Consider the following 16,562-nt stretch of genomic DNA (forward strand, 5'->3'; position numbering starts at 1 on the left):
CATGAAGTTGTCGCAATGTAAGTTTCTTGTATATTGTCATATTTATTGTATATTGTTATACGTAAGAACTTTCTTCTTCCATACCTGGATATTGATGGGTATTTACAATTCTTAACATGTATTCATTAATAGACAACATTATTAAATATTTGTAAAACAAGAACAACAAACAAAATACCACAAAACAAACAATAGTGAAGATGGATACAAAACCATTTATTCATTTATAAACATGGGTTGATAATTATAGCATATTCAGATTTATTTTATAACAAGTAATTCAGGCGTTAAATTGAATATTGCACATACTCATGTATTTAAAGATATTTGAATATTATTAAGATTTTTTTAACGACCGACACAGTCTGAGAATCCGTTGTTTATTTCATGACCAAGTGCTTACCAACTTACTGAGCACATATTCTTCCTTAGTTGTTTTTTGTAAAATATATCATTCGTCTTGTACAAAAACACAAAGAATTCAGTATAAAGATAATTCACATTCATCATATAAAAATAAAAACACGGAAATTATTTTAAAATCATGCCGTCGTAAAACAGAAGAATGTTCTAATTAATAACACCTAATAAATCCTTTTGCTTCTACTGTTCTTATGGACATATTCTATAAATATAATGCATTTTTGTTATTTCAGAATTTAAAACAAGATTTGATCATTCTAAAAATGTCTTGAAGTCTATGAAAATAGTTAAATGTAAATAATCGCTGTACAAATCGTTAGCGCGTCATTTAAAATATCTGTCCGACAAATGTAGTTTACACACCAGTAAACAACAAAAACATAAAAAATATTAATTATATTTGTATTATATTATATTATGATGTTGTAAAGATCAGAAAGTACACAAAATATAGGTTCACAACAACACTATCTTTTTGATTCCATTGATGCAATATTTGTCAAATATTTTATCTTCGGAAATACGATCTAGAATATCCATCACATTCAAATTGTTTATTTGAAGAATTAAAACTACAGAAACATTATAAAGGCCAAATTTGATGCGCAGTTTAATAGTAATACTACTTGCGGAAGTCAGTGTTCCGGTGTATGTATTTTTTGCGCGATAACTGACTGCGTTTACGCGTAAACGATATAGCAAAGAAAAAACGGAATTGTAAATATTACAATTTAACAAACATCTTTTGAAACAATCCTATTGACGATTTTAGTAAAAAAGGTCTTATAAATTGTTAATATCTAATAATGACATCAAACTGAATTGGTCCAATCTACATATATACAATCTGAACAATAACACGCTTGATTTCGATTTGTTTCCAGAAAAAATATCAATCAATAGCATGCAAGATGTTAATATCTAGTAATCATACACAAGCTAAATAGGTAATTTAGCTATTACAAATACAAATCAAGACGATCTGAACAGTAACACTCATTCATTTTAACTGCATTCACTGGTAATTTCGAGTTATTTCTAGAAAACAAAACCACATGTATGAAATAAAATAATCCAAAAACACCTCCCAAGACAGATTTCCTGACCCCATTTTAATGCAACTATTTCTTACCATTCTTGCCAAACAACGACAAAGTAACGATATTTCTGGTTTGTCTCGTATCATAAGTCGCTGATATCATTTCATTTTTCATTACATTACATTATATATAACGAAACCACTAAATTGTGTGTAGAATTCTAATCTTTAATAACCAGCCTAAATAATCCATGCCATGCACAAATAAAATTTTCGAAATGCTACTATCACATCTATTACACTTTATCCAAATAATTTATCTTATATAGTATTAAAACATTTTGATTGGAAGGCATATTTAGAATCAGCAATATTATACCCAGGCCGTAATATCGACTGATTATTCGTATTTTTACAATCGATCAGAGCTATCGAGTCTCAGAACAATAGGATTACTGTATTTGTGTGTCATTTTTGTATTGCAATTGTATTGAAATACGTTCAGTTGGTAGTTGTGCACAATCACCGTTTAGAGGTGATAGAGGCAGTTTATTAAATCACTACTGATCGGGTTTAATTCTATTTGGCAATCATTAGCTTATAACTGCAAACGGAAAGAAGTTCACTATTTATATTTACACATGGGAGTTGCAAAAAAATATTTTAAGAAAGTTATCACGAACCAACATCGTGATAACATTTAGAGAGTGACATCGTGACAATTGTTATGTTACAATCACATGAGAAAGAAGTGGTAAGTATATTGATTCATAAACTGCAGATTGAGCTCGTTATGCATAGAGCAAAAAGACACTGAAGGGAAGTTGTTAAAGCTCTTTGTGGCCAAGAATTCAAGAGACATGTTAGATAAACTTTGACGGATTTGAAATTAAGAGGCTAGATAGGTCGAGGTTAGCACCATGATAAGTGTTAATATATTAGTAGAATATTAAGAAACGTTAACACACATGTGAAGGAAATATGAAGGCAAGTCGTTGATCTATGAAAACTTGTCATGGATAAAGATGTTATCAAGGTCAACTAATGAATAATAGACAAAATCATTATCACTGCAAAATTTTCCATCATTGAATAAAAATGCGAATCTTAAGACATTATTGACCAATGGTTCAGTATCTTATCATTCATATAGGTATTATTTGGTCCAAAATTATTGAATCATGGGCACGAATCATACCAGGACAAACCATACTATTTCATCATAGATCAAAGAAGTAATAAAATATTTAGAATATGGACATATATGTTGTTATGTAAAGTCTGACAATGGTAAAATACATGAACAAATTAGATATCACAATGGCTAATCATTGAACCATAGAACAAAGGCACAAGATAATAAAAAATGTTAATGCGACTACAAATCCCATTACCCTCATACCAAAGTTATATGGTCTACATTTCCCAGTCCATATTGTCCTTAATAAGCTTGGCGATACTTCATGTGAAGTCACAACAAATGCACTTTTGTATTTACAATAGTCGATTCGCACCCTGTGGTTATGGAAACCATGCAGTGGTAGCAACTGGTATCCCAGGTGTTTCAGGCAGAGAGACACGTATATATCTTCCAAGTGGAAAAACGGCACGTTTTTGGAGATTTCGTATATATTCTTAATAACACTTATACTAGTAAGATAACCCGTGCCAGAACAAAAGCCCGGATAGAATTCGTTTGGGTAACTGGCATTGGAGGCATACCATTTAGAATGTTTATCTCGCATTGGTCTCTGGTTTCCAAGGAAACAATTTCCACCAACTGCTGACTGAAGGCTCGCGGCATTGGTACGCGTGATGTTGACTAAAAACGGAATATTGACATACATATCATCGTCGGTCTTTAACACAAACTGCGCATGAGCACAATGATTGGACGCCCACTTGAATCCCATCATTGTTTTTAATGTTAGATTTAAATATGAATCGGTGAAATTTTCCTGAAGTAAATCTCCATATCGTTTGTTTTCTTCCAACACTGCATGGTTTAATTCTATATTATCTGTTGCTCCTAGTAAAAAGGCATATCTAACACTAGACGTGTTATTCTTGGAATAAGTAAGCCATGTCTCTCGAATAGCGTCACGCTGTTCTCTCCGTGCATGCGAAGTAAATATTAATATTAAAATCGTAATATTTTGTGTGGCATTTCCGGGATATATTTTGCATATGTGTTCATTGTTGAGCGTAACACTGAAATTATGCAGAAAACAATTGGTGCAGTTATCCGGACGGTAATCAACGCTTTTCTGTGTAGGGACGGAATCATCTAACGAAGTTTTAGTCTTTACAAAAACAGATGACACATTTTTATATATTTCAAAAGATTTGGACAGTATTGAGAAGATATTTGATATTGATGGTTTGGCACTGACATTCTTGGTATTCTCTACAACGGATTCTGTAAAATGTTGACTTTTTGTCCAGTTTACAGTTTCAGGAATTTCTGCTCTTTTTTGTAACTTGTCGATGTCCGTGAAAATATGAGAAGTAGTTTCGATATTTCTATAACTCCGCGATAAACTATACTGTTTTTGTTTTGTCAACATGATAATATCAAATATTACTACCACCAGACATAGTATTCCCAACACAGGGATTAATTTCTTCGTACTCAAGTGTTTACAGACGAATGTCCAGAACATCATGTAAATTTGTATCATTCCTTGATTAGGACGACTACTAGAAGATAATTGCATTGTTTACCTAACATATCAGGCTAATCTAGTACTATGATGTAACAGGTCCTCTTCTCAAAGGCAGACAAGCGCGGTGTTTTTTTTAACATGATGAATATTTACTAGCAGTACAACGTAGGAGTATACACTGTTTGATGTTTTGTGACGTCATGACTGCTTGATTTTTTTGTGACGTCACGATAGTACCCAGGCTGAGTTGAGCTTCCTCTCGGGTTTGATAACTGTACAGGCCATACCTGTATTTTACTGAAAAAAAGAAGAGTTAACATTAATAATTTTGTGGTACTGATTAAAAAATTATGTATACCAATCTAAACGGAACAAATTGTTATGAAATAAATCACAAAGAATATCAACATCACTTACAAATGTACAAGTGCACGATCAAAAACTGATAGACAAACGACAGACGTATTTCTACTAGCAGTAGAACTGTATATTGCATAACTTAAGTCGTGTAAAATATCATTATACAAAGTGTATATGTACTCATCTACTTCTTTTTATGTTTTTACTAATGTATTACATACTAACCCTACTTTAAAGCATTTAAGAACTCAGTAATTTAACTAAATTTATTGTTTGGAATAAGATGATAGTTTGGTTATGCAATTTTGGCGCAAAATACCACACCAACATTATAATTTTGAAGTTATCTTTCTTGAATTTCATGTTAATATAATCTATCTTTAGATAGAAGTGTCGGGTTATCTATTACAATGAAAGTACGATTTGTACTGATATTGGTGATGTCATAGATACATACTGATAATGTCATAGTAATTATGACATATAACAGGTTCAATATTTTAAGAAAATGACAGAGTAAAGGCTAATAGGATTAATTTTAATTTTATTTTTTGAATTACATCCCCTTGTTTTTAGCTCACCTGACCCGAAGGGTCGGTGAGCTTATGTCATGGCGCGGCGTCCGTCGTCCGTCGTCCGTCCGTCAACATTTCCTTTAAATCGCTAATAGTCATACAGTTCTTCATGGATTGTAACCAAATTTGACCACAAACATCCTTGGGGAAGGGGAACAGAACTTGTATAAATTTTGGCTCTGACCCCCCGGGGCAGGAGGGGCGGGGCCCAATAGGGGTAATAGAGGTAAATCCTATAAATCGCTACTTGTCCTAAAGTTTTGCATGGATTGTAACCAAATTTGGCCACAAACATCCTTGGGGGAAGGGGAACAGAACTTGTATAAATTTTGGCTCTGACCCCCCAGGGGCAGGAGGAGCGGGGCCCAATAGGGGTAATAGTGGTAAATCCTATAAATCGCTACTTGTCCTAAAGTTTTGCATGGATTGTAACCAAATTTGGCCACAAAAATCCTTTGGGGCAGGGGAACAGAACTTGTATAAATTTTGGCTCTGACCCCCGGGGGCAGGAGGGGCGGGGCCCAATAGGAGAAATATAGGTAAATCCTATAAATCACTACTTGTCCTAGAGTTCTGAATGGATTGTAACCAAATTTAGCCACAAACATCCTTGGGGGAAGGGGAACAGAATTTGTATAAATTTTGGCTCTGACCCCCGGGGGCAGGAGGGTTTCTCAGACACAGGTTTCCTACGTGTCTGACGTCAGACAAATGCTTTAATTTGGAATCCTAATAGGGGAAATATAGGTAAATCCTATAAATCACTACTTGTCCTAGAGTTCTGAATGGATTGTAACCAAATTTGGCCATAAACATCCTTGGGGGAAGGGGAACAGAACTTGTATAGATTTTGGCTCTGACCCCCTGGGGGCAGGAGGGGCGGGGCCCAATAGGGGAAATAGAGGTAAATCCTATAAATCGCTACTTGTCCTAGAGTTCTGCATGGATTGTAACCAAATTTGGCCACAAATATCCTTGGGGAAGGGCAACAGAACTTGTATAAATTTTGGTTCTGACCCCCAGGAGCAGGAGGGGCTGGACCAAATAAGGAAATAAGAGGTAAATATTCAAATTCCTTCAGAAAAGAAACTATGAACTTGTATTCAGAACATGACTTGACATTACAAACCAGGTGAGCAATACAGGCCCTCTGGGCCTCTTGATTTTATCTTTCATGCAAATTGCCAGTAATGCTGAAATGAAGGACTACCAATCCAGATTGAAAGCGCAACAACATTTCCCTCTTTGCAGCAATTTGTTTTTCAATTAAGAGTGGGATGGTTGATGTAAGCCATAATTAAAGACGCTCCACCGCACACAGAGCATAAATAATATTCATCATTTGACCAATAATTGGTATTTAATTGTGTATATATATATGTCTAATTAACATAACAAAATAATTAAAAAATAATTAAGTATGCATTTGGTGCATGCGAAATCAGAACTTCACTCCATATATGACATAGTGCCACGGTATTTATGCGGGATGCAATTATTTTTTTTTAATATTTTTAACTTGAAGTAAAATTAGAAGATCAAACTTTTCAAAGGTGGTAATGGTATAAAGTAAGTAACTTTTGTAACTGAAGAAAAGTACTTAATCTTCTGCTCCTGTTTTTGATAGTGAAAAAATACCATTTGTCAGCATGAAAATTTCTCACTGTGATGCCAAAAGTGGTAAATCGAAGATATTAAATTCCTGGTTTTTTTACGTCAAATGAATATTTCATCAACATTTAATAAATATCGGAATCATTACTATGTGTTTTTTAATTGATGATATATTTCGGGTTTCGTTAGTTAGGTTCACCAGTTGAAACTGTAAACAGTATAGTTTTTCGCTTTTCTTCTATCTCATAATTTATATTCCTGGAGAGCCATCAAGAAATGGCGAAAGTACTAGAGGAAGGTCGTTGAGTTTTGTTATTTGTATACATATATATTTGAGATGGACATCAATACTAAATGTTGAAAGTCCCACTCGTTCAGAAATCTCGGCGATACAGCTGTTGGTATATTGATTTACATTATAGCATACACACATTAAAATAACTATATGTATTATAAATAATAAATGATAAACCTTTTCCTATCGATTCAAAAAGACACAAATGACAACACCTGGTACATCAACGTACACATACATAAACCCGTTTTAATAGTTAAAACACAGCCTTGAACGTAGTACAGATATTCTTTTCCAGTTGCATTACTTATGACAATGAATTACACGTATAACTGACATAAAACTATATAAATTAAATACAAAGATTACGGTTTATGGAAAACTAATACAATGTGATTCCGTTCTTTATAATGAAGAATGTTTCATGCTTATAACAAAGTCAAAACACATCGCCTCTAGCATCACTGACGAGTCCTTAAAGGACTAGACAGCTAGCTATATGGTACATCTAACATCACGATCCTTAAACTGACTAGATCTAGTCCTTAATATGGTACATCTAACATCACTGGAGTCCTTAAAGGACTAGACAGTAGCTAGCTATATGGTACATCTAACATCACTGACATCACTGACGAGTCCTTAAAGGACAACAGCTAGCTAATGGTAAATCTAGACAGCTAGCTATATGGTACATCTAACATCACTGACGAGTCCTTAAAGGACTAGACAGCTAGCTATATGGTACATCTAACATCACTGACGAGTCCTTAAAGGACTAGACAGCTAGCTATATGGTACATCTAACATCACTGACGAGTCCTTAAAGGACTAGACAGCTAGCTATATGGTACATCTAACATCACTGACGAGTCCTTAAAGGACTAGACAGCTAGCTATATGGTACATCTAACATCACTGACGAGTCCTTAAAGGACTAGACAGCTAGCTATATGGTACATCTAACATCACTTGGGAGTCTTGAAGACCGAGAAAAGTTTGATTACTGACGAGTCCTAGACGGAGGAAACAACTGAATACTGATATTGTAGTTTTAACTTTTCTGTCTTTTGTAATTTCTTTATCGTGTATTATATAATTCCTTTTCATTTTGTAATCGCCACCATTTTATTGTACGAACAAGCCAATGCTCACAATATCAATATAGCAGTAATGATGTCTTGATCAGATTAACTTAATATAGTATTGTTCACATGATCGTATTATCAAGGTGTTGTAATACATACTTGTATATCTGATATCCAATATGTGGACATGTTTGATGGAACCTTCATGCAAAACTCCAAAATACTGACATTCTATAAATATCATGGCATATTTTACCTTCTATAAAATAGTCTTTCCTATCTTTGCTGTTCAATAACCTTTATAACGGACATTTTTTTAAATTTTAATTTAATGATATCTCAATGTATAAGATATGAACATAAATTCTGAATTTATTTAGATCTCCTACACATAGTATTACATTCTCACTCTATGTTAGGTCCAAGTCTACCTGTAGAATGTGACAAACCCCCAAGGCCATGGATTTAGCACAGACCTATTAGATGCAATACGATAGTGTTATTCTTCGGGGGCTATTGTGAATTACATGGCAGAATTTTTCTGGAGGGGACCAATCTTCCTAACGGAACCTGTTTTATAACTTTACAATAAACGATACCGTCACAGTGACTGCACATTTGATATTTTGATTGTGGTTTGAAATAGAACGATCACAACGTTTACACTGGCCGGAGAAAAGGCCAATGGGTCCTGCTTTGTTTGTGGTTATGCATGTGTCACAGTTTGGGGTTAATATAATATATAGTTGATGCATTTTAATGTTTTTTCCTCTTCTTTTCATACGTTTTATTTCATTACAAAATTGGAAAATGATAATTATAAGTTTAATTCGATTTAATAAATGACCGTCCGTGAATCATAATACTTGTTCATGCAAGTTTATTTTTAATGCCTTTTCTAATGGAGGATTTTGGATTTGTTTTTCACTTTTTCCCCGTTCGCTTACAATATACAAAAGAATGACTACTATTATTCTTAAACAGATATAGGAAAAGAGACACTTTTTATAGGCTAACAGAGACTAATTTCCTATAGAGTAATTAGTATAGTTGCTGTTGAATATTAAATGCTTTTATATTGTGTTGTGTCGCGATACCGAGACTAAAACATAATGTCAGAGATACCGCGCAACACACTCCAACTAATCAAATAATAATGAAACGAAGCAGATTTCCATTACCCAAATTATGACCTATAATTGACGTTTAAATGATGATGAGTGAGGAACTGCTCCTAGTCTAGTGTATACGGCCAAATATCTTCCTCACAAAGGTGAACGCCGTTTTTTTCGCAAAACCGTGTTATCAATGTAAATATTAATAACAATAAAAAAACCGAGTTGTGCCTATATTTTGTCTGTATCCCTAACAAAATCTTTTGCATATAAATTTTCTTACATGTAACTACAACGCTACAGAATTCAGAGCAAATTTGTAGAGAAAGAGCTGTACATTGTAAAACCCCATAGAGATAATACGGACCCTTACGTGGACCTCATACAAACAATACGGACCCTTACATGGACCCCATACAGACAAAACAATACGGACCCTTACATGGACCCCATACAAACAATACGGACCCGTACATGGACCCCATACAGACAATACGGACCCGTACATGGACTACATGGTCACAGGTGGTGACAGAATTTAATACATCATTACATTTAAAATTACAAGCAACAGGACATTTTGATCAATATCCATAAGGACAGAGACTTCTTCTGATGATTTCGAATTCTACCCAGCCATGCCAATATCTAAAACAATCCCATACAACATATAATTCTACACATACTGTGTTCACATGTTCTAACTAATGACGTACCGTGTTCTGGCTATGATTATCTCTTAGAGAAATATTCTCTTTAAAACGCTGTTGTTTGTACCTCAAACTACCTGCATATAAATTAAGGTTAAAATTCTCGTATTTGTGCTTGAAATCAATTTTAACTGGAATATCCCTGATCCCGTTAGTATGTGTATATAACAACCAATCAAAAACGAGTTCTTACCTCCAGTAACGATGGTTTGTTTACATTAATCAACCACATAAGCACGCACACATAAGGAGCAGGTCGTTGCTATTTTAAACCATTTAAAACTTCCACTGTCTAGTCGTATCACCTGGATTACCTGTGGTAAAAGGAACTTCTCTTTCCGAATCGCCATTATAACTTTTTCATTCAAAGTCATTGGAACGTGTCGTACTATAGTAAACAATACCTAAGGACTTAGGCCAGTCGGTATGGGAGCGTGTACAAATGTAATGTCGTTGTTGACGAGTACTGTCTGAAAAGATCTGCAGTACATAGCTCACCGATGGAGAATCAATCAGTATTCAGCTGGTCTAGTTATACGATATGTATATACGTAGTGATAAACTGGATATTGACCATCTAAACCTCTTAATATTAGGATGATTGATTTGTATTTATTACATACAGATGAACTTTAGGATATTTCTGTCATACCTACGGGTGTAATACTGGCTGGTCTAGGACAATACACTCATGCCGCCTGAGGCTGTATTGCATGGCTACACATGCAATAAAGCCTCGTGACGTCACACTGTTTCAACGCAATTTCTATTTGCTCGGTAAAAAAAAATCACAAACTTGACTGGTTTTACAATAAAAGATGCAAATAACGAAATTTTTGTTGAAAATATCACGTAATTTTTAATTGATTTTAGCCGTGGATTTCGTCGAATATCTTTCAAAATTGTCGAGGTATGAAAGAAAAATACTCTTTCATAAGTGGATATGAAGGATAGAGATATTCTACCCTCGGGATCACAAAATGTTGCAAAACCCTCGGCAAGCCTCGGGTTTTACTACATTTTGTGACCCTCGGTTAGAATATCCCTATCCTTCATATCCACATATGAAAGAGTCTTATAATATGTGATAAATCATAGGTGGTCACTATCTGTATGCAAATTATGATAACACTAGTAATTTGTGATAATATGTAAAATATCGCGTACTTATTTCAATTTATATTTTTAAATTAAAACAAAATATGTTATGGATGTTTTAAAATTGTATTACGATTTTATGATGTGTGACAACTAAATAAAATACGTTTGTATTGTATTGCATTATATTGTATATCAATGTGTTATAAGCTTCATTCGTTTGGGTTGTAACTTTGCAGATTTTATTTTACCATTTTCCAATATACTTATCTTACATTTCAATACGCCTTTGCCAATGATGATTTAAACGTCAAACAGTAGCCATATCCTTGACCGTTTGGAAATTTCTCTACCTGATGCACAATGTAAGCACTTCAAGTACAAGAGCTTCCTCGCTGCCAGCTCGGTCATAATAAGCTACACTTCTTAGGTATTTGGGTGTAAAACTATATCATGTTCTTCGTAGGGTTATAACAGTGACAATGATTGGTCCACGATCTGATAAAATCCAATTTTCAAGGCCTATACGTTTTACGTACAGGGATTACTGTAGCATATACTTAATGACTCTTAATAACCACAAACCTATTTCATTCTCGCGGGAATTATTACATGAAGTTGATTTTTTTGTGCTCACTACTCTCTCTGACTTGAAGTTACAGAATGACAACAGTCTTCTGTATCTTGAAATGGTAGGGACAGCTGGACTGGAAAAAGTCATTCTATTTGTGCTTCTTTAGTAGTTCAATGTTTCAGTAATTATATGCTTGATTATTATTCGTAGTAAAGCAAAAAGAGGTTGTGTTTGTTAGGAATACTGTGCTGATGGTTATGTTGAGTGGATTTTCAGGTTAATTTTGGTGATATTTTTATGTTTAAGCATTTGGTTTCCACAGTGAATAAGTGGAGGACTCCGCCTGTCATCTTTAGCCGCAAGGGTGGGGAATCCTACCTGGGGATATGAAGTTTAAGTCATATGATAAATAGAATCAGTCTGTCATAAAATTCCCTTCTATCCATTCATATTAGATAATTTATTTTTCTTTGTACTCATCCTTAATCCGGCTATTGGCCGATTAATTTTCTTTATATTTCTATAAAGAAAAAAAACCAGCGTTGTCGTGGCGTCACAATTGCGACATCGACTTTGATCTGGAAAAAATAATTCCTTGCAAATTCAATGCAATCATACGTTTAAACGTATGGTATTCACATCAGTGCTTAGTTTATGATACTCGTTTTTGAACTCGCCAAAGGCTCACAAAAATGAAAAATTCTATGCTCATATCATGAATCTAATATGAAGGGAATCTCATGCCAGATCCACTATATCCTGACTTGTTTCTAGATATTGGACTCTGATCTGGACACATTAGTAACCATAGCTATAAGGTGTGATCAGTGTCCATACTATAAAGGTGATGTTGTTTGGGAAAAGTTCCTTGGCGCTAATTAGGCAATATATAATAAAGTTTCACGTCATTTCTACCTTCTGCTAAACCTATTAGCATCGTTTTACATTTTCAGCACATCATTAATGTAATTTGTGGACAAAAGTTTGAATAGTGATTCAATTAAGAAATCGCATAACGATCTGATAACGCATTTAAAACTGCCATCAATTGTTATTAATTAAGGATTTTTTTTTCGTTTTGCACAATATTAATATCTATTATGTTATATATATTAATATATTAGAGGCAAAACAACAGATTATCTTGTTAAATACGTTTGTATGGTATACCTCAAACATAATATTTAAATTATGAAAACAAAAAATTCCACAACCAATTTTTAGGAAATAAGTTCCTACGGAAAAATAATTTAAATAATGATTTTAGTTAAACGGCTATTTTTTTCAATATTCAAAAAATATTTAATAAAATGGAGAATAGTGATATATTATCCATGTGACCAAACAAACAATGCAAACTCTACATTAACAGTAAAATGGCGTTTTCCTCGATATGACAACATTCAAGCTGATGTAAACACTGCCGACCAGATGTTGATACAAATCTGCATCTTTATTCGAAAGATTCTTGTTTCGATAATCTTATGAATGCATAAAGAATAGATATGTTATCTACAGTAAACACTCTAAAGAAATTCGGGAATTCTTTTGAAAACATTCAGATGGAAACATTCTTTGTTTTTCGTAATCGTTATACCTTTTGCATTTTGCAGTGAGTGATCATATGCATATATTTACATTTTCACTCTAGTCCCACTATGTAACCTCACCAAGTGCAGTTGGCAGTCATATAAACTATGAACTTCAAGCGTTTATCATGACGTCATTAACATTGTGACGGTTGTTCAAATAACTGTTCCATCTTTGACGATAACGTATGATAAATTCATGATTGATTCAAAATTCGTTGTTGAATTCAACATTGAATTGTAACCAAATGTAAATATAAGCATTAAACGTCTTTCAGTTGACATTCATAGCCAATATGAATGCCAACTAGAGGCAAATCCAACATAAAGCGCAAGCGCGCTTCATGGAATTTGCCTCTGTCGAGTTGGCATCAATATTGGCTATGAATGCAAACTTAAAGACGTTCAATGCTTAAATAAATGTCGTTCTGTGAAAAAAAGTTGAATGCAGAAATATGACTTTTATTTAGAATCTGTGACGGATTGCCCCATCAATAGGATATTATTAAAATTTAGAATTATAGAAAACATTGTTTAGATTATTAAGATTTGATAAATTGAGTTAGATGTGCTCAACAGTCAATTCGGGTTGCTTTTGTCATTTGAGCGCGTGCCATGTGTAGTAGATGGAGTATACCCGGAGCAACTGTCCCACATGGGTTCCGAACTATCAAGCTGGAGGAGAGTTTGTCTGTTATTGTTTCGGAACATCTTACCACCTGGTGCTATATACTACCACAAAACTATTAATGCTGATATAAATTCGAAAAATATAAAAACAAGTCACTGGTGTTAATCTGTATAACAAAAGTTATGTATTGTCACGTTCAGAGATTATGTATTGTCACGTTCAGAGATTATGTATTGTCAAGTTCAGAAATTTTCTATTGTCACATTTCAAAGATTATGTATTTCGAGTTAAATGTTATGTATTTTCGCAGTTCAAAGATTGTGCATTGTCAAGGTTAAATAGTTTGTATTGTCACAGTTCAAAGATTATGTATTGTCAATTTCAAAGATTATGTATTGTCAAGTTCAAAGGTTATGTATTGTCAAGTTCGAAAATTATGTATTGTCACAGTTCAATGGTTATGTATTGTCAAGTTCGAAAATTATGTATTGTCATAGTTTAAAGATTATGCATTTTCGAGTTAAATATTATGTATTGTCACAGTTCAAAGATTATGTATTGTCAATTTTAAAGATTATGTAATGTCACAGTTCAAAGATTAAGTTCAAATATTATGTATTGTCAAGTTCAAAGATTCTATGTTGTCAAGTTCAAAGATTCTATATTGTCAAATCCAAAGATTCTTTATTGTCAAGTTCAAAGATACTATATTGTCAAATTCAAAGATTATGTATTGTCAAGGTCGAAACTCGTGTATTCTCATGTTCAAAAATTATGATTGTCAAGTTATATATTTGATTTCTGTTTTGAAATAATCACTTACTGCGAAAAAATAACAATAACAATAAAAAAACGATAATGGTCGTTATGTACAAAAGTCAACATAATATATGAATAAATAATACTATATTACTGAAATTCATAATCACGTCACCTGTTTTAAACACAACAAATTATCTTGTGTGTTATCTGATTTTCTGAAATAATATTGAGTCCCGATGCAACCATTACTCTATGTGATGCATTGGGGCTTGTACCATAGTATAGAATAATCACATGACTGATTTTAGTGCGCGCACACATACACGCACATGGGGTACATGTATATACATGGATCAGCAGCTATAAATGAATGGTATGTATCCTGGTAAAACACTTTGATTGACCTGACCTAATTACAACACCGATTACTTACCTGATGTACAGGTACAAAGGTTAAGAAGCTGGAAAGCGCAGCACGCTGTTTGTGTTTTTGAGGTACATTTGTTGTGGTTTTAACTGAGGCGAACAGTCGTGTAGAAAGGGCAGAATGAATGGCTATTGATTAATAGATGAGTTCCAATCGATACAATCTCAGGTAGAATACCCGACCCACGTGTGACTCACGTGACGTCGCGGTCAAAAGTTGACCAGAGTCGCGATGAATACAATAGAACTATTTTCTAAATCTTTTAGCTAAAACACCACATATACCCTAATAGCGCTTCCTTTACCATTTTCGATATTTTTTATACAGTTCAGAATGAATTGTTTACTATTTTCATATGATTAGCATAGAAATGTTACTGCACTTCTTAGATACAAATTTAAACAACAGAAATCGTAAAAAATATTAGCGAGATACGTATGGACACATTCAACAACGTAATTATACTCTGTCGATATGTATAACAGTTGTGTATATTGTTTGTCACTGTAGAGCGTAAAGTATCAAGTTTTATGTGCTGCTGACCATTATATAAAGTAAACTTCTTATAGTGCACTGTGCACGGATATCACTTCGGTCTATTTACTTCAAAATATTTATCCACATGCTAATTTTATGATGAAATGTTCTATTTTCACGTAATGTGGAATTATGTATTCTATCCTTTCTTTCCAAATGGTAAATTTCCGTCTGAGGATGGGGCTGATTTTGGAATTGAGAAAGATTTGTATAAACTTCCTCATGAATATATTCTCCTGTTATCTTAAAATGACCTTAAAATACCTGCAGTTTATTACATTTTTCGCAGTGATATATAAAGTTTTATGCTGAAAATATTACTGATATCATTTTTGATAATTTGACCAATTGAAATACAGCATTGATAGTAAAAATATTATTTTGATTGATACGTCATTAGTTTGTGCAAACAAAATGACGTCATAGTTTTGTGAAGTCCGCTAACCTGCCTATATTATAAGGCTTAAAAAAATCTAATAAATATATTAGGCAAAAAACATTTTCTAAAAGCCTAATAATATAGCCAGATTTAGCGGACTAACTTTTGAGTAGAAATATGACTTTATGCTTACAATCATACGTCTTAATAATTGCAAAGGCAGAACTAGTAGTGATGGTCTTCTGTAAATGGAAACGAGAAACAAATGTAATAGATAGAATATTCCTAGTTTCTTGATGAATAACAGTAATACTTCATCTCGTGAGGTGGAAACTTTCAATTGATATTTTTCACGAGTAAAAAATATCAAAGTTTCCACCACATTCGATATAAATATGACAGGTACTCATCAAGAAACATTGAATACCCTCTATTCATTCCACCGTACTGAAACTGGGCGTTGTTTGCGTTATGTTACTGTTATTTCATTCATCTGATTAATTAATAATTTATTCTGATTATAATATTTTATGGCAACGTGTATTGAATATGTATGTTTTCATTTCTAGTACGGGATTCCCTTCATTAAACACAGCATCATTGTCATGTAAGGATTGTCAATCAATCGCTGTGTTTTATATATACCAGTAATTGGCAATGATGTACTAAGAAAAGGCCAA

At 33.5% G+C, this 16,562-nt stretch overlaps 2 protein-coding genes across 3 annotated transcripts in view; both read right to left on the reverse strand.

Annotated features, from left to right (window-relative positions):
- The window catches only part of LOC138317395 (small ribosomal subunit protein eS19), a 332,587-nt gene that overhangs the window by 168,712 nt on the left and 147,313 nt on the right, over positions 1 to 16,562 (reverse strand). The gene's annotated exons all lie outside the window — the stretch shown is intronic.
- On the reverse strand, positions 201 to 15,085 carry LOC138317384 (beta-1,3-galactosyltransferase 5-like). 2 transcript variants are annotated; one of them, XM_069259008.1, is made up of 2 exons: positions 14,973 to 15,085; positions 201 to 4,425 (listed from the first exon to the last, which is right to left on the reverse strand). In XM_069259008.1, exon 2 carries the CDS (start codon positions 4,177 to 4,179, stop codon positions 2,791 to 2,793), a length of 1,389 nt encoding a protein of 462 aa, XP_069115109.1. In that variant the 5' UTR covers positions 4,180 to 4,425; positions 14,973 to 15,085; the 3' UTR covers positions 201 to 2,790. The 2 variants fall into 2 exon arrangements, with proteins under 2 accessions (XP_069115109.1, XP_069115108.1); XM_069259007.1 differs by lacking the exon at positions 14,973 to 15,085 and adding an exon at positions 10,079 to 10,358.

Source organism: Argopecten irradians, chromosome 3, assembly GCF_041381155.1.
Source record: "Argopecten irradians isolate NY chromosome 3, Ai_NY, whole genome shotgun sequence".
NCBI lineage: Eukaryota > Metazoa > Mollusca > Bivalvia > Pectinida > Pectinidae > Argopecten > Argopecten irradians.

Coding starts and splice junctions, on each gene's coding strand:
- LOC138317384 (XM_069259008.1), bottom strand. CDS start 4,179: ATGCAATTATCTTCTAGTAGTCGTCCTAATCAAGGAATGATACAAATT.